At 49.8% G+C, this 18,223-nt stretch overlaps 5 protein-coding genes across 5 annotated transcripts; 2 read left to right on the forward strand and 3 right to left on the reverse strand.

Moving 5' to 3' along the window:
* Positions 1 to 128: 128 nt before the first annotated feature.
* On the forward strand, positions 129 to 1,344 carry BDZ99DRAFT_463263 (uncharacterized protein). The gene is made up of 3 exons (XM_033720041.1): positions 129 to 609; positions 675 to 1,003; positions 1,063 to 1,344. Exons 1-3 carry the CDS (start codon positions 247 to 249, stop codon positions 1,163 to 1,165), a joined length of 795 nt encoding a protein of 264 aa, XP_033576433.1. The 5' UTR covers positions 129 to 246; the 3' UTR covers positions 1,166 to 1,344.
* Positions 1,345 to 1,542: 198 nt separating this feature from the next.
* On the reverse strand, positions 1,543 to 3,340 carry BDZ99DRAFT_463264 (uncharacterized protein). Its single transcript, XM_033720042.1, has 4 exons — positions 2,872 to 3,340; positions 2,542 to 2,807; positions 2,361 to 2,482; positions 1,543 to 2,301 (listed from the first exon to the last, which is right to left on the reverse strand). Exons 1-4 carry the CDS (start codon positions 3,332 to 3,334, stop codon positions 1,578 to 1,580), a joined length of 1,575 nt encoding a protein of 524 aa, XP_033576434.1. The 5' UTR covers positions 3,335 to 3,340; the 3' UTR covers positions 1,543 to 1,577.
* An 894-nt stretch (positions 3,341 to 4,234) lies between these two features.
* BDZ99DRAFT_443782 (aflatoxin biosynthesis ketoreductase-like protein nor-1) lies at positions 4,235 to 5,315 on the reverse strand (the record flags this gene model as incomplete). The annotated part of the gene is made up of 4 exons (XM_033717868.1): positions 5,130 to 5,315; positions 4,534 to 5,068; positions 4,356 to 4,455; positions 4,235 to 4,306 (listed from the first exon to the last, which is right to left on the reverse strand). Exons 1-4 carry the CDS (start codon positions 5,167 to 5,169, stop codon positions 4,235 to 4,237), a joined length of 747 nt encoding a protein of 248 aa, XP_033576435.1. The 5' UTR covers positions 5,170 to 5,315.
* A 5,917-nt stretch (positions 5,316 to 11,232) lies between these two features.
* Positions 11,233 to 12,105, forward strand: BDZ99DRAFT_571289 (uncharacterized protein; the record flags this gene model as incomplete). The annotated part of the gene is made up of 2 exons (XM_033728075.1): positions 11,233 to 11,425; positions 11,485 to 12,105. The coding sequence occupies 2 exons, from the start codon at positions 11,233 to 11,235 to the stop codon at positions 11,907 to 11,909; spliced, it is 618 nt and encodes a 205-aa protein (XP_033576436.1). The 3' UTR covers positions 11,910 to 12,105.
* A 1,441-nt stretch (positions 12,106 to 13,546) lies between these two features.
* Positions 13,547 to 15,528, reverse strand: BDZ99DRAFT_29023 (uncharacterized protein). The gene is made up of 4 exons (XM_033714091.1): positions 15,344 to 15,528; positions 15,140 to 15,220; positions 14,859 to 15,061; positions 13,547 to 14,803 (listed from the first exon to the last, which is right to left on the reverse strand). The coding sequence occupies exons 2-4, from the start codon at positions 15,208 to 15,210 to the stop codon at positions 13,704 to 13,706; spliced, it is 1,374 nt and encodes a 457-aa protein (XP_033576437.1). The 5' UTR covers positions 15,211 to 15,220; positions 15,344 to 15,528; the 3' UTR covers positions 13,547 to 13,703.
* Positions 15,529 to 18,223: the final 2,695 nt, after the last annotated feature.

Below are 18,223 nucleotides of genomic sequence, written 5' to 3' on the forward strand. Positions count from 1 at the left end.
ATCGGTGTACGAAACACGTGACCTTCGTACGAAAATTGTACGAGGCGTCGAACATAAAAAGGTACACCACTTGAGGGCGAACTATCATGACTGTACATATCAATCATCTCTCAAAACTCTTTGTATCGGTCTGATCTATATAATTTCTCAAATTGAAGAATCTCCGGCTTTGTTCTCTCCATTTCCTGATTTATATTCCATCTCCAAATTCCCAAAACTTCAAAGCAAACTTCAAAGCAAATCATCATGTCAGAAGCACAATTCGAAAAGCCAAGTTCCAGCCTGACAGTATACCGCGGCTGGCCCACCGTAGGCGCATACGTCTGGTCCCCCTTCGTCATCAAGCTTGAGGCGCGCCTACGCTTCTCCGGCACTCCCTACACCACCGACTCAGGCTCTCCCCTGAAAGCCCCGAAAGGGAAGATCCCCTACATCGAATATACAGACGAAACAAACCGTACAATTACGCTAGGAGACTCAACCCTCATCATCAATCACCTTACCGACTCTGGCACTCTCCCAGACCTCAACGCCACGCTCTCTCCAGGAAAGAAGGCAATAGATCTCGCGCTCCGTGCGCTGCTGGAAGATAAGCTATATTTCTACCACGTAGGCACTTTATTTTCTCGCTTTTCTCAAACCTCTCTTCCTTTGTTCTAACGTCTCGACCGCAGACATGGGAGCGCTGGACCCAAAACTACTACCGCATGCGCGACCACGTCCTCTCCGCCCTCCCCTATCCCATTCGCGTTCTTGTCGGCCTCCTTGCCTACCGCAAAACGGTCCAGACCCTGTACGGGCAAGGCACAGGACGCTACTCTGCGGATGAGATACGCGCGTTCAGGCTCGAGATCTGGGAGAATATCAATGTTCTACTCGCCGCCTCAAAGGCTGCCTCCACCGTGGACAATCATTCGCCGTTCTGGATCCTTGGGGGTGAGAGTCCGTCAGAGGCCGACGCAGTGGTCTTCGGATTTGTAGTTTCAGTGCTTGTTTGCACTGCGTGAGTCCTCTCCTACCGTACGCTTGGACGGAGAGAGACGGGATGCTAATTGACTACAGGTCTCCGGAGTCGAGGGCAGTCGTGAGGGGGTTTCCGATGCTGGTGGAGTATGCGAAGAGGATCCACGAGAAGTTTTTCCCGGATTATGAGAGGTGGGAGTAGGTTTGTTATGGCGAAGACTTGAAAAAAGGGTGGGGAAAGTGGACGTGAGATTTTGAGGTGTTCGGGGCGTTACATAAGTTTCTGTTTGAAGTTGGGTCTAGAGGGGACCCCTGACGGTGTCAGGTACTTCGAAAAAGAATAAGAAACTTGGATGTACTTTCAAAAGTGTTGATATCGCCGCATTGGATCTTGGAATAGCCGACTCTCATGGGCCGAAGGCCTTCACGTGATTTCGTACATGCGTGGTATCACAGTGGAGTTTTGATTCCTTTGAGATAGCGCTTGATCAGCTTGAGCCGGAGACGGGGACACACACTCGGAGATTTCCGAAACGAGTGGCTCACATGCTATCACCCCTGATTTGATACCATTGCTTTGAGGGAACTCTTTTACGTTTATTTCGCGGAATTGATCAACCCCAACTATCCTGGATCTCGGTCATCTCCTCCCACAAGGCACTAGATCGTGATTTACAGAAGCCATCCAACCACAAAACACTCTTCAATGCTCCTTCAAAAGCCCCAGCGCTCTCAACTGCGACGGCTTCGCTTACTTGAATCAGACCCGCTACGAAATACGCTCGATCTGCCCTTTTCCGCGAAGCGGCGGCTCCCATGAAGTAAATCCAGAGCAACAGCCCCAGACTAAATTCAGAAGCCACCATCTCTGCAACATTCAAATACTCGGGTAGCGCATTACGTAGCCTTCTTAGAAGCCCATCGTGCATCTTCGCCTTCCCAGGCAACTCCCGTACCGCCATATGCAAAAAGAGATGAGCCGCGTACCGCAGCGGTTCGGAGAGGTCGAACTCCGCCGAGGGCTCGAAGAAGGTTGACCACGCCTCGGACTTGACGGAGATCAGCCGCCGCTCGACGAGGTAGATTGCGTTGCTGATGGAGATTCGCTCGGGAAGGGTGCCTTGGAAAGAGGTGATCGCTGCTGATATTCTATCGAGAGAGTCCATGATTTCGAGGACTTCCCAGCTGGTTACGGCAATGGTTGAGAGCTCTGGGCTTGCGAGATCGGCGATCGAGGCGGATATGAAGTGAGTGGATGGTTCGAGGTTGCTTGAGAGTTTAGGTAAGATGCCGAAGCGGGGACTATGGTTGTAAGTTGCTGCGAAGCTGAAATCGGTCCTAGATGAGTATTAGCCGGATGTAATTAGGGTGTAAAAAGGTTTATCAGTATCACCTACCACGTGAGTACTCTCTGAAGAACGGCATTCTCCTCAAAAGCCAAGATTCCACCGCGGAGTTGCACCATCTGATTCAACCCGTTTATGTGAATAGACGAGCCTTCTGCAGACCCGTTCGAAGTCTAGCAAGCATGAGTTTTAGCAATTAAATAAAACAAGAGAACTAGAATATGACACGAACCTCACAGTTCGCAAGCAATGCAACGGCGCCGATAAGCGCATCGTCTGGCGGAGCATCTCCTGCGACTAACCGCTGATTTATCATACGGATAGCTTCATTCCGATAGTATGAAACCTCTGCAGTCTCATCCATCCCGTGGCTGAGGTGGAAATGCTGTGCTACCATCGTCAAGATGGCGTTAAGGATAGTAGCATCCGATATGGCGAATGCGAAGAAGCTTCCTTCTGGATTAACGGCGAATGAGTTTTGGGTGAAATTGTTATGATCTGATAAATGTATAAGATATATAAGCCAATGACAGCATGTTAGACTTCACACGGACGAACGTACAATGATAGAGCAGCTCCTGAGTTTTCGACGATAGTGGAATAGGTAATACATTGATGACCCCTAGTTCTTTGATGCTCTTTACATTATGTACGCCACGTTCATCGGCCCTGATTCGCGGCGACGCTATTTTTCTTTTCCTGCTCTTCCGGGACCAGCTAGCCAGCTTGAACCGACCGGTATTCTCTTTCAAAGACGCAACTGGCGTCACGTGTTTATGACTGTCCGCTGCTGGGTCCGGTATAGCGGCCCCTTTCTGCCATAAGAACGACCGCATGGCCTGGACTCGCACAAGCTTTCGAGATTGCGGATCATGATTAGAATTTGGCGTCCCAATCGAGGTAACGAATTTCAGTGGCCTTCCCGTTGTTCGAGGTGAACGAAGTTGAACTTTTTCTGTGATTTCAACGCGATCTTGACCGCGGTTTGCGCCCCTGGGTGAGCTAAGTTTAGTCTGTGTCCCCATTCTCCCGTATGTCTCGATGCTTTAACGAATAAATAATAGATGATTAGATCATGCCTTTCCTCGTAGCTATATCTTGTCCAGCATTCTATTAAAAGTTGAGGCTGAAGGCAAAGGTGCTTATGCATCTGATGAGTAATCGCTAGACCCTTGCAGAAATTGCCGAAAGCGCGCAGTCGTCGATGTGGTAGATTACCAAGCTGAATTTAAGGTACATTAGTGACATCCTAATCTAAATGACATGTATACGCGCGAAATCGACGCCACAAGCGGATAGAAGGAATTAGAACGAGGAGGCCATGTCTGGACCAAGTATTAGAATACCGGGACTACAAAGGGCAAGTCTCGAGCGGCTAAGCGAGGTGAGGAACATCAAAACTGCTCGATATCGACACCTTTTGATGGCCGCATCTCCACAACACAATAAGATAACGAGACTTCGCAAAGCTAGGCGTACTCGGGGGAACGTCTTTGATGGTTGCTGGAAGGCTAGAGAGATTATTGTGCCCATGTGGTGGCTCTACGCAGCCAACTCGTAGATTTGGTGCACCCTTCTTACAAAGGTAAGTTTGATTTGCTAAAAGCACGGTACCCCAGCTGTTATATTCAATCATTACCCCCCTATTACGGCTGTATCTGTGGCTTGCAGTAGGGTAGTGTGAACAAGATTACTCATCAGTTGGTGGACAGGGAGATACCCAATAGCATTGGACGTGTATCGTTAACAGGGCTCTTCTGATACATCACGAAAGTATCACGCAAGGTAAAAGAGAATTGTGAAAGATCTATTATCTCTTACAGAGACATATTACATCACGTGCTAAGCACGTAATGTGAAAACATACGACATTACAGCAAGGTATTGCGACTTGCCCATCGAACCACCTCCGAAGCCCGTTTTTCTTACCAGCCATAGACCTTTCCATCGTACGACGCAAACACGCCGCCCAAAGTCGCTCTCGTCGCGTTGTCAATCTGCACTCGAGTTAGTCATCGCTCTATTAGGCACAAAGAGCCAACCTACCGTCTTGGATAACCCTGCAACAGATTCGTCTATAGTCGTAGGCGCAGCCTCCATACCCACGGACTCGGCCGCGCCTTGGCCCATATCCGTCTGGACCCATCTATGCCTATCGTTAGCAGAGATCCTGATTACTATCACCCGGCATGAGCCGCCGAACCAACGAATGTGCACAACTCACCCAGGAGCCAACGGGAATACACAGAGCTTCTCGTGCTCGAAATGGATCTTGCGAGTCAAAAAGTTCAGCGCAGCCTTGCTCGAACCGTACGCTGTGCTTCCGAGCGGGTAGTTCTCAATTTCGGAGATGCCGCCCACTGGAGTTCCAATCGGGATGAACTTTGGCTCTTTGGCGGTACTCTTCTCGAGTAGCGGATAGACGGCTTGGAAGAGCGCGAGTGTGCCGGTTGCGTTGACGGCCAAATGCTTGCTGAATTCTTCGAGCGGCGTGTTGAGTGCGGTACCCCAGAAGGAACCCAGCCCGGCGTTCGCGATCACGACGTCAATGGCGGTGATACCGTACTTCGGGCCCAGTTTGGAGATAGCTGAGACGATGGAAGAGGGGTCGAGATTGTCCAGCTGGATGGTAATGAGACGGCTGCTGGCATGGTGCTTCAGGCTGGTAAGTTTGGAAGCCGAGTCAACGTTTCGAGCTGTAGCAATGACGGTGGTGTTTGAGAGCGATAAATAGTGGGCTACGAGGCCAAGACCGATGCCTATCATTGGGCAGTTAGTGATAAAGCAAGAGTAGGGCGAGGAACGGGTGAGGGTACGTACCTCGATTGGCACCGGTGATGAGGTAGGTGAGGTCGGACATATTGTGTTAGTTTGAGTTTGTAAGGAGTCAAGGAGGTGAGGTAGTAATTCTATTGGGACGAGAACAAGGAGGTAATTGTAGGATTTGGCTGATTGCTGTGAGTGTTTCTTGGATGATCATCTCAAACGACGACTGCCAGTGCCTTTATACTTTTCTGCAAATAGTTATCGCATCGTCAACGTGACAGACTGATTGCCAATCTTTCGACAAAAAGGTGCCGTATACTGGATGAGGAACTCTAGACTAGCCTGAAGTATTCCCTCTTTGGGACAATGGCGCCTTGGCACGCATTCCTCACCCCTGCATCGATATCTAAGCAGTGCGACAGTACTCGGCACTAACCTATGGACTTCCCAAGCTCTCTCGAAGAGCTTCACAAGCAAGGAAACAGTCGTACTCACTGCCCCAGTCTGTACATTCCCATCTGCTTACTCAACTTAGAGAATATCAACTGGCTCGCCATTCTGTTCCAGCTCTTTCGCATCGTAATCCATCACTTGGTAATCTCAGCATGCGTTAGAAATCTCCTCATCATCCCCGACAGCTTCATCACTGTGGTATCATAGAGGCCTTTCCATCCATAATTCGACTCCGCTCTTCTCCTATCGCAATTGTCATGAGACGTTGGTTGACGAATACTGATTTGCATGCTCAGAGGCCACACTGGTAGTGGCAAGTTGAAAAGCGGAGTTGACAAGCCTAGGGAGACTCGTTAAGGCTTTGTAGTTATTAACGCCGAAAGTGGTGTTGAAGGAAGAAATGGACTCGGTAGAGATGTTGGGCCTTGGCCGAAGGCATTTTTGGCCGAGCATCCTGAGCTGGAGGAGAAGCTGGAGATTCGGAGGTCGAGTCTTCAAAGTATATTGAAATAGGCTTAAATAAGACGCCGATCGGATGCTGAAGGGGCCTGTGCCTTTTTGAGTCGTGTTAACTCGTGTTGGCTTGTACAGATAACTGCAATGAAAGCAAAGAGCGCAGGGAGTTCGTGAGTACTTTATGGGCTGCATTGGGTAGGACAATAGAGAACCGTCAGACAAAACGATACGGAGTGAACCTGGGCCAAGTGGGCAGCCTTGCGTGCATGCCCAATCTTGTTGCTGCTCTTGTGCCGCTGTCTGACGACGCTCGGAGGGATCTCGTCTGGGGTGTCCTAATGGGGGCTGCGGATTCGTACACGGTGAACACCAATTGAACCCCATAGAACATGTGAATTGCCTACAATGAGTCTGTCGTGTGGTGGTGATGCAGATCGGTACTTTGGTGTTTTCCGCTTTCCCATCAACTGACGGCCCCTCGCTTCCTCCTCCACCATCAATTCGTTCAACAATCCCTTCGACCCATCTCTTCGGAGACCTTGCTAGCAACCACTGCACAACAACATACGGGGTTCGGCAGATCTGATTCAACCAGGCTCCTTCTCGTTCCTGTGGTTGGCGTTGTCTTGGATGCCACGAGGTGACGAGACGGCCCATGCCCGCACCACCTTCGATCATCTCCAGCGAGTAAGCATCATCCAGCCAAGACCGCCCTACAGTACGCCTCATTCCATCCCCCATATCCCTGGAACTACTCCAGGCTCCGCCGTTGGCCGGGCTCCGCTTCCCCTTAGCCTTGGCCACAGACCGCGGAGCCAAGATCAAACAAAGTCATCGAGCGTGGGTCCGAACATGGGAAGATTTGGGGTGTAAGATCTCATGCAAGCGCCCTCTTTTAACGGGTCGTTTGGGGCTTGCGGTTAAGCAGAACCGAGGCGGCAAATGGCGATGACTGACACCCAGAGATACCACGGCGTCAGCACTGCTTTGCACCTATGGTGCTGGCGAAAGTGTCAGGGCTCAAACTTCTTACGCTCAATCTAGTGGCTTTGGCGGACGTGTTGTAAAATCTGACTAGATAGACGTAACAGGTTACTTGACAAGCAGTCAAACGTTCTGCTGTCAACCGCGGTAGTGACCAAGTCCAGAATCAAACCACGGAATCCCCAGAGTCGAGAGCCAACGCTAAGGTCAAGCATCCTAGGAAACCAAATTAGCCGAGGCGAGTCGGATTGCTGGGTATACAATTGTCCATACTTCCGGCACCAATGGATATCGGAACGTCAGCCTGGCCGAGGAAGCAAAGGAGAGCCCGCTGCATCAGGGCTTTATGGTCGCTATCCATTAGGACAAACTCGCGATGAGGGAAGGATCGAATAATAGAACATACGGTCATTGATGCTGCAACTAAGAGGACCAAGCAATGAGTCGTATATCGGCGACGTAGGAAGACGGCGCATTAGAGAAACGCCACCCTTCGTTGAAAACAAGTGCCATACCAATCTCACCTTAATGGGAACCGTAGAAAGACTCATCATCTACGCCTGCGTAAATCCCAGGCGGATCCCACCTCAATATGTTGAGGAAGATTGTGACACCAGCGAGGGGTATGGCTATTGGGGTACTACGGGCACGCCATGAAGGGTTGTACAATCGGTCCCGTGCAAGGGAACAATGGTGAAAACTTTGGCCACCGATGTTAGAGGGAACGTCAATATGCTTTGTACGATGCCTGGGAAATTTTATCATGAGCCTGAATCCCTGTTATGAATAGGGCAGCAAGTCTATGGGACGTGGTCGTAGTCTCATCTTCGAGGATTCGTCACGGGCGTCCACGCCTGCCTACTCGCTGGGGTATAACTCTAACTCTCCCGATCAGAGTCTGCTTTGTGATGGCGCATCCAAGCTGCGTTAATTCTGAACACCTGATCGGACAGCCTACTATCGATAAGACGCCGTCAACGAGTTCGAGGGTTCCTTCAAGCCCAGGAGAATCATGGTGTTTACCGTGGGCTTTGAAGGTCGCCATGACAAGATTGTCCTCGTTAACCTACGAGGAGAGCGCACCAGACATGCCCTCCAATTATTCCTCGTTAAAAGATTTACATTGTACTCGTTCCAGCCAATGGCATTGGGGTGCAGCCAACGAGTTCGGGGTCTTCCTTCACGGTGCTGGGTTTGGGCCAAGCGTAGACGACTCCCGTGGATCCGCAGTAAGACCATCCCAGGGAACACCAGAATTATGTCCAAAAGAGATACACCCAAACTGAATTACTCGCTGAGTGGAGTATAGAAAAGAGCAAGGAAGTAGAAAGGTCGTATGTCGGATAGGCCCCGGCTCCCCAATCTCATTCTGGAATGAAAATAAGCAGGACGTATTTACAGGCCAGCCAACGGAATGCGAATGATTTGAATATTTGGCCAAGTGGTGTCGCTCCTTAGCCATTTTGTAGGAAGGCCATGACTCTAGAAACCTCTAAGCTAGACTTAGAGCCAAAGCCACTAAAGAAATTGGAAGATCGCCCATCGAAAGGCTTCCTGCGCGTCGCTGCCGACAGCATCTCGAAGGCCTCAAGAATTGGAACTTCCATGGACTGCGAATGGACGTACACCGAGCTGGTCCCGCCTTTTCAAATTCTCTCGAGATACTTCCCGCCGCTCTCAGTGTAGTCTCGGTGTTCATAAATCATATCTCCGTTTCTGGGTCCAGGTGGAATGTCCATAAATTCGGCAATCTTCATCTTGGGGTCTGAATGGTTTTGCTTCTAGGTTCGAACCAGTCCGACCGATTGCTTTGCAGAATGTAGATGAAAAGTTGACGGGAGAAAAGATCGACGGCGACACAAAAGCAGACCTAATACACATGTATTGCATGGCAATTACCGAAGCGTGCCACGATTCCACATGCGGACGGTGCACTGGCACAAGTCAGGGGCAAACAAGCGAGACTGGCGGGGAACTTTACCTCAACACTGCCATCGCTTTTCTTCCTTCCTCAACATGAACGAGGACTGCGGCTAACGAAAGCATTAACGGTTACGTCCCTCCATGTCCTGGGAAACCAATCTCGTAGGATTGTTGCAGCACTCGGGCGGTTGAAAGGTCGTCTGTGCTTACACATAGAGGCTGACTCTGCGGAGTGCGCGTATGCCTCTACCCTAAAGCATCACTGAAAGACTCGATTCTCTGAGCTTCCAAGTTCTTTCGGGGACTCTTTGGGCACGTAGGCCTTCTAGATGTCTCATCCGAGGCATGAGGCTTCAGATGAGAGTCACGTGACTACCCACCCCAAAAGCATCAGGGGCTATCGCCCGTAACGACCCTGCTATAGCAAGGCTGCACTAAGCACTGATCTCACTTCGTTAGCCTAGGTATCAGGTGGTTTCTGTCCTTCTCTCGCCATCTTGTCATCCCCATGAGGTTGAGAGTCGTCCTGCGCGATCAGAGGATAGCCTGGCCGTTTGAGGACTGAGGAACTCAAGGACTGAGACGCTGGGCCCTTCGTAGCGTGGGCGTTTTATCTGGTATTGATCTTTCATATGTCACCGAGAGACGTTGGAGAGCCAAAAGCCGATGCCAGTGAGGTATGAGAGGGCACACATACCGTAGCTGTATCGCCTTTCGTCTTTCATGTTTCCTTTTTTATTTCAATATCATGCCCTGGTGTTTGCCTGCTTCATCCGTTTGTTTATTCGTTGATGTCTTTTCTTTTGATCCCGCTCTCGTTATTTGTGTTTCTCGAACAAACTCTCACACTCTTGGTTTCTCTTGAGGCCTATCCATTGGGAGCGCCCGACCTCGGATACCAATATTCTCCGAGTGGTCCTCTCCGACAAGTTTATAAGTCGATAGAGCGCATGACTATTGTGTGGAAGGGGGTGGTTTGGTTTGGTCTATGATGGCTACTCTGATGCGTCCTAAGCATTCGTCAGCTCAGTCTTCAAGAGAGTGGATTCGAGCGACCTGTCGTTGAGAATCCAGCCTCATGCCCATAAAACATCTGGACTCCCTATGGACATTCCAAACACAGTGGTATACCGCCAGCTCCCTACTAGATGGCCGTCTCCAAAGGCGGCCGCTGTGTCTTACACTTCGCCGCAGCGGTCATCTACCATGGCCTTGTCGCCGGAATGCGCAGTCAGTACCATTCTCCAGCGCAGCGAGACGAATCCCTTTGTCTGTTGTCACACTCCGCCATCGCTTGCGCAAGCTGAATCATGCTGGTACATCCCGTCCCCGCTGCTGGTCGTCCTTTGTCCGCCCGACTGTGTTGTCAGCGGGCGCCGTGGCGCGGGGAGCATTGGTCGGAGGCTGAGGAGGGTTTGAAGCTGTACCCTCCATTCGAGGAGATTTGTAACGGTCTCGCCAGTCTGGAGAAGAAGCCGAGGACGCCATTGCAACTCGCGATGCACGGGAATCCTAGTAAAACTGTCAGCAGTGTGGTGTCTACGGGATTGAGGGATGAGCCCCTGGTGACGGCATGTTCTACCGTGCACTAGCAGTCTACAGTGTCATGTCCCATAGATCCGTACACTCTGCCACCAGTGCGAGAAGCACTGATAGAGACCCAGGCGGAGAGACCTAGGCGGTGGATCGTACTTCCATTCTGTGTACAGTCCTCTGCCGGTGTCTGGGGTGGCCTTCCGGGTTTGCCGGCTGTTCAATTTGCTGAGCTTCTATCTGGTTCAGAATTCCAGAACTACCTTGAGACACCACAAGCAGTAGCAAGGAACTGTACCGACAGCGCAAGAAGGGGGTTATGGTCCGTGCCGTGGTGTCGCGTGCGGATGGGCGGTCAGTCAAATAACTTCTCTACTTCTCTCTCACACCTCCAACAACACAACCACATCCACAGCCCAGCGTAGAGAAAATGCTTAACGGCTTCTTCATTATCCTCTTCATCTACCTCGCGCTTTTCCTCATCGCCCTCGGCCTCTCCTGCTATTGCCTCTACCTCAGATTCCGCTACGGCTGGTACGGGGACTCCCAGGACTCCGTTGTCTAAGCCCGCACCTGTCTTGCCCAACACCTGCCCTCCGCCATCTGGAGCAACCCGACCGCAAACATCCTTCATCGAAACCCATCCTACTTCCTTCAGAGCCTGTATCATCTGCTTCACTCACCTAATCTGCTCCCTTTACCACCGACGACGTCTACCTCACTTCTCAAGACGGCACCCCTCACCAACGAGCCTTCTACGAAAAAACCGTCTATCGACTCGATCAAAAACACCGACTCTACCATCACCATGACCCACGACGGACCCAACAGCCAGGAAGCCCGTCACTTCACGGAGGGCGACCTGAATATCTCTCGCTACAATGACGCCGTCGCTGCCGCCGGTGACCGGGACCCCGCCATGCGCTACGGTCTTGAAGGTGCCACGATGCTCCCAGGACGTGCCCGGGCCGGCTTCGAGAGTGTGGCCGCAGGCTGGCAGAGTGAGTCCCAATCCTTCTGATTTGCAGCCTCTTGACCACACGATGCTAACTCTGGCCAGACTTCTACCTCGCAACCGAGAACCACAACGAACACGCCGAAGGTCTGGGCGATCTGCACGCCGGACAGCTGCACCGGCTGAATCGGGCTGTGCGTGGGGAGGGTCCTGGCGGTGGCCGCATCGTTGCGGTTGCCTCCAAGGCCCCGTCAAAGCGCCCTGCCGCCGCGTTTCTCGGAGCCGCTAAATCTGCTCGGCGTGATTGGGATGCCAGAATGCTGGCTGTTTCGGGCGTGTCGGCGCGTCGTGCTGCTCCTGCCCCCATTCCTGTCGCTGCTCCGATCACTGTTGCTGCCCCTGTTCCGTCCCCTGTCAGTCGCCCCGTGGTCGTTTCGGCGCCGGCAAAGCCGAAGGAGAAGCCTGCCGAACCGAAGGCTCCTGCCAAGAAGGCCCTCGGCGGGCTCATGCAGAGCAAGTGGGCGAACTGAGTGTGGGATTCAAGACCTGTAGATAGTGGTTCTGCATACTGCTTGGATGCCTTGAAAGGCTCCTAAAGGGTTGACACGCTGGCAACGGTCATATAAAATAGTTCGGGATTCGGGTTTCTCTTCAATGAATGCAGATCTCCACTTCAAATTTAACTCTCTTGATTGTGACGTTGTGTATATAGAAAATAACCTGAGGCCATAAAAGATGTTTCATGATTGTCGCTACGCGGATGTCACATTTTGGATGCACTGAATTTGGTCTTCATGATTACGATATTGCGCGTATGTATAATCAAGTCAAGACCGTCTGAACGTCTCAGGGTGGCGACTCTGTCGATGTCATGTTCTGGAGACCTAGAATCAGACGCGTGCTTCCAACGTCCTTTTCCTATATACCTGCGTGCGCCGGGAGTCCTCCGTAGGCGTCTTCTAGAGAGGGAGCAACATAACAACAGAGACACTTCAATCTAGATACCCTCTGTCGTGAAAATGCGTATCTGCAAAAATACGTGAAGGTCTTCTGAACGTTTCAAGATTGCAACTCCGAGGATGTCATGTTCTGGATAGCTTAGATTAGACGTGTGCTTTCTATATCCCTTTTTTGTATGCAAGCCTGCGTCAAGGGCTCTCTAAATGCGTATCTGTAAATAGGAGGTCATGTAAGAGTTGTAACTCTTCATTTTAGACCCTCCGGATACTGAAGCTGCGCATGTACAATATTACGTGAAGGCCGTCCGCGCGTACTATAATAATAAACACTCGAATGTCATGCTTTGCACGCTCTAGATTGTATACACGCTTTCTACAGGTATTTTCCATATGCATGTAAACGACGGGAGTTTCCGGCAGTCGCCCCTCTGAGCGAGAAGGTCGTGTAAGAGTAAGGATAGTTCATTTCAGGCCCCCCGGACTGTGCAGCTGCGCACGTACAGAATCTCGTGAAGGCCGCCTGCGCGTACCACAATAATTGCCACTTGGATGTCATATTCCGGACTCTTCAATTTGAACGTGTATTTTCTACGCCCCTTTCTCATATGCCTAGCAATGCCAGAAGCCCTCCGTAGACGCCCTTCTGAGCAGGGTGCAATGTAAGGACGATATGACTTTGTATTGGGCTCTCAGGATTGCGAAGCTGCGCACGTTGAAAGTCTCGTGAAGGCCGTTCGCGTGTTCTATGAAAATCGTCATTCAAACGTTATATTCCAGACGCTACAAACTGGATAGGCCTTTTCCACATCCCTGTTCTATGGCCTTGCCACCGTTAGGAGCCCTCCACAGACGTCGTTATGGGCAGAACGTAATGTCAAGACGAAAAGACTTTACACTAAGTCAGCTAGGTTGTAAGGCTACACACGCATAGAATCACATGAAGACCCTCTAGATGTTCAATGAAAATCGCCGCTTGCATGTCATTTCCGAACGCACCAGATTAGATCAGCCCTTTCCACGTCCTTTTACCACCTGCTTGCCACCGCTATGAGTCCTCCACATACGTCTCTATGAGAAGGAGGTATCGTGAAGATCAGTCACCCGATTCTAATCCTCCGGTCGATGAAGGACAACGCCAATCTCCTCGATCCGTCGCAGCTCTTGCTCATCAAGCTCTGTCGCGGGATACAGTACTTCGTGCATTCTCTCGGCCCAGTAGCCTTTCAGGAACTCAGAGAGTGTGCCTTTGTGGTGTTTGAGTTCGGTTTCGAATTCGATGGCTAGATCCTCTAGCTGCTGGATAGTTTCGTGCTGCTCGTCGTGGATTTCGTGGATCTCATCTTCTGATGGGGTATGACATGCCTTCTAATATTTATACTCTAAGTGGCATGTGTGACTGAGTTCCAGTTTGTCAAAGGTTAGAGCTCGAATGATCGCGGGATCTAGCCAAGGAGCGAGCTTCCGCATCGGTTCCAATAAGCCGGACATAGTATATGAGCGCTCGATAGTTCTATACCATTTGGGAAGTTTGAAAAGTCGCGATACTGTACAGCATCCGTGAGGAGAACAGTAGCATGCACAGTCGTCAGTTATCTCAGCCAAGAAAGCTTCAGCCAAAAACGCCTGGTCAACCCTTATCAGTTCGAGTACGCGCCTTGGCTCAGAGAAGAAGTCGAGGTTGTCTCCAAGAGCAAGAGCTGGCGTTGTCTTTGTGAATTCATCGACTTGGTGTACGTTCACTCCCTTGGACCATAGCCATTGGACATATTCCAGAGACTCGCTCAAGCTTGTGAAATACCCAGACAACCCTATTGCTACCATGACAGGTAACGCACCATTGTCGTGTCGGTGATCTATGTCTCGGAAGCCAGCCTGGTACAGTTTTTCGGCGATAGGCCTGGTCAAGTTTCTACAGTGGTAGACGGTATAGGGATAATTTCCAGGATCCAGAGGTCTGTGTTCTGATCCGTCAATTCGACAGATAGCTTTGTAGACGTCGAATGCGTGAGCATCCAGGATCCGGTCATCTTCCAAGTTATATCTTTCTTGGAGCTCCAATGGCAAAACTTTCTTCGCAGAATGCTTGAGTTGACTTCGTCGATCTACTAAGGCAGAGATGATTACGGACTGGATATCGGAATCCCCGCGACTAAGAGACACCTGCAGCGTAGAAGAAGTCACACAACTACCAGCGGCTATGAGAATCTTGCAAGATTCCAAATTGCAAGCGCAAGCGTACTCTAAAGGTGTCCACAACGTGCCATCGTCGTCCTCATGAACACTGACACCATGGTTCAGGAGTTTCATGATTCCGACAGGCCAGTTTGCCGCAGTCTCAAGTATATAACCTTCATTCTTACCCCAAGAAACTGTTAAGGTAGTAGCCGGCGTATGGTCTAGTATTTTGTCGAGCTCTGTCTCCGATCGTGACAATATGGCTCGAGTGAGATCTGGAAGGTCAAATGCTATGAACTTTAGCGTCTACTTCTAGAGCCTGCTGTTGAACTAACTTAAAAATACCTTGACTCCCGTTCTCCGAGACGAGTAGTCGCTGATGGGCCAAATAGAAGGTCTTCAGCGAAGTATTAGGCGCCAAGGAATTTAGTGTAAAGGTCGTAATCTCCAAATCACAATCCATCAGCATCCATATGAGGCTTGTCCATATATCCAGTTGGGGCTCTCCAGAAAGTTGTAGCCACATAAGGAGGCTGTCCAACGCGGTACTGTTTGTGTGTCACAGAGTCAGACTTGCAATAGATTCAGAATGTGAAGCAGTGCTTAGGATATCAAGGGAATCCAACCTTCCGAACCGATCAGTTTGATTTATGGGTACTCCGGCCGCAACAAGGGTAGTGAAGAGCTCTCTGCACATATCGAGGGTACTAGGCGTACTCATGAGACCGCCATTTCTTAGTAGAGAATATATCAAGAAAGCAGTGACCTGTTAGCCTTATATTAGTGTCAGTTGTTCTCGTTGGGGGCAAGTTTAGGTTTTATTGCATTACATGGAGTAGACTGTTCCCACTTTTGGTGACGTCTCTTGGTGAAGCACGTCCCTCGTGAAATGATTGCACGAGTTGTTTTGGTAACAATCTTAAGCTTCGCAAAATACCTTCTCTGCTCGATTCCAAGTTATGTCTGACGGTGTTTATCATTTTGAAAGCGGGCGAATGATCTTCGGACACGATAGCACGGAGACTTAGCTGAGGCCCAACCGAAAACGCGCCAGCGCCCACTGAGAGAGTCAGAGAAGCTTCCAAGATCCCCCCGAGCGTTCGTCCACAGTACGTGATGCGTGATTCGATAGATCTCTCGCGGAGGTTGAGACCAAAGAGTGCGCAAGAAGGATGGTGAGCTGATACTTGACGTTGGAATACGGAGACATATGATAGCGATTGTGAACGCTCCGCGCGGTATTGACGCCGTCCACAAAAGCAACGCGATTTCGGACGGGGAAGAAATCTACGTGAGGCTAAGCGCAGATCGCTGAACTGGCCAGCTTCATTCCGAAAGCTGTATTGGTCTTCGCAAGCCTCTCTGAGAGACGATGGTCTAAGAAGGTGACTCGCAGGGTTCGATATAACTTTGGACTCCTGGGAAAAGTTAGTTTGAAAATATGTAGCTGGGTGCTGCCATGCTTACTAGCTGCTCGAAGCGTTCCATAAACGATTGAGCATTGATAGTCATCTGCTGCTCCAAACGTCCCATCATCGATTGAACTTCGAGAGTCATGTGCCCTCGCAGTTCTTGTAGAGCACAGCTCTCTGAGGCCAATGATGTCGATACGGAGAGGATGAGCTCTGATTGTTGATTTATGGAATCTCTATCGTGCATTTTAGCTGGGCAGCTAGACGACGTCCCAGTGGGGATATAATACTTACAAGCTCAGATGTTGCACCGTAGAGTCTAGATGATGATGCAAACCATCGAGAGTAGCACTTAACTCCTTCAATGTCGCCCGTTTGAACGGACACAGCGTCCTTTCGCTTAGAAGGCGGGCCTTACCTTTAACAGTTGTGGCTGGCGCATCGGTGGCATATTTCTTCAAAGCTTGATCCAACTTAGTCACGCCAGCCTCGCATGCCATGATCGACAGCCTTACCTGCGCGGAAATATGGTGATCATCGGACTCGACCTTCTTCAACGGCGCTTCTAGGACTTTTAGAATGCCTTTTAGGCTCCCTACTTGGCCGAGAATTGTTGCAATATCATCATCGAAGGCCTTGAAGTTCGAGTAATACGTTGTCAAGCCCTGGCAGACTTGGAGACCGGGAGATATGACGCCGACGGTGCTTCTAGTGATGGAGAACAGGTCTTCTATTGCGACTACGTTGCTACGAAGATGAACATCGTCAGACGGGAGAGATATTTAGTACTGATTAACATCCGGCAGTCTTGAGTGAAGAAGAAAGATGAAGAAGACGGAACGAATTCTGCCAGCTCATGATTTATTTAGGGCGGGGTGATAGGCAGACTCGCTGCATGTCCTATCCAATGAAGAGTCCATGGCGTTTCAGCCTTGCTGCACGGCACACATTCCAGCTGATATTCTATGAACTTCGATCTCAGCCTGCTCGCCAACACACCTGTAATCCGCGAACGAAAAAAGCCACTATGAGGCTCTCGAATACGGAAACACTTGAGATTCAGGACTTCGTGCAGCGTGGTTACTAAACCGGCGGCCGGCTCAACTAGAGAACAGATTGATTGGGCTGTTATATATAGAATGAAGCTTGATTGATTGGATTAATTAGAATTTTGGTTTGAACGGTTTGATCCAGATTGACAAATGAGTGAATACGATCGCGCTAAGAGATCTGTGCGCTAAGGCCCTCACCGTGTCTTAACGAGCCAATAGAATCATGGCATTCTGCCGCCCCGAGGTTCCGCTGGCGGAGGCGGGAAAACAGGAGGTTCGATATCCCAATGTGCACCCAAGCAATTTCCTTTCCCGTTCAGGAAACTGAGCTGCTCACGCTCCAGCCTGAGCTGTGGCTGTGCTGGGTGAGCACATCCTGAGCCGAGACTGAGCAGCTTGTTGGAACCCAGTTTTGGGCCCTGTATTCGACAGGGAGCATTGAGACTGGGGTCCTTACCTTGCTTCGGAAGGCCCATTTCCGGGCCCGTAGGCATGCCAGGTTCCAGTTTCAGGGCCCCAATTCTCGAGTACACTTACTCTCCGATGGAAAACAGCCCAAGGCTAATCTGCGCCACTTTATCGTCCGTGCAAGGGCAGAGCCATAAATAGCTAATAGGTTCTAACGTCGTCTAGGGGGTCCAGAGGCTATATTATTGCTAAATAATTAAAGGTATACTATACTATTCTTATAAAGGCTTTTAAATAAAATCTCCCTAAGTTGCTATAGTATATATATTCTATCTCTTTATTTCTATAAGTATAGTAATACTAAATCTTTAGTAATAATATAAGCCTATTACCCCTAGAAAACTTACACTATACACCTACTAAAGGAATACCTTCCCTTTATTAGTAAGTATTAAACTAATAGATTTCTCCCTAATATTATAACCCCTAACACGAACCACCTAAGCGCTAAGGCACTTAGGGAGATAAGTAAGTAGATTAGACTAATAATATAGGAATAGACTACAGAACCTTAGGAAATAAGGGTTAGTTAAATAGGGATTCTAGATTCCCCTATAGACTGCTAGTAAATAGGAACAGTTTAGAGATAGTATATAATAAAAGGTTATATACAGGATTATTACTAAATTATAGCAATCGAGGAATAAGTATAGGATTATTACTAAATTAACGCCTTAGCCACCCGGTCGGGCTAGCCCCTCGGTCGAGCCACCCCCTTTTTAATTACTCTTCGCTCTACTAACTCCGAATATCTACCTTAATAGCTTAATAAGTTGTA

This window comes from Mytilinidion resinicola (genome assembly GCF_010093595.1).
Source record: "Mytilinidion resinicola strain CBS 304.34 unplaced genomic scaffold BDZ99scaffold_10, whole genome shotgun sequence".
NCBI lineage: Eukaryota > Fungi > Ascomycota > Dothideomycetes > Mytilinidiales > Mytilinidiaceae > Mytilinidion > Mytilinidion resinicola.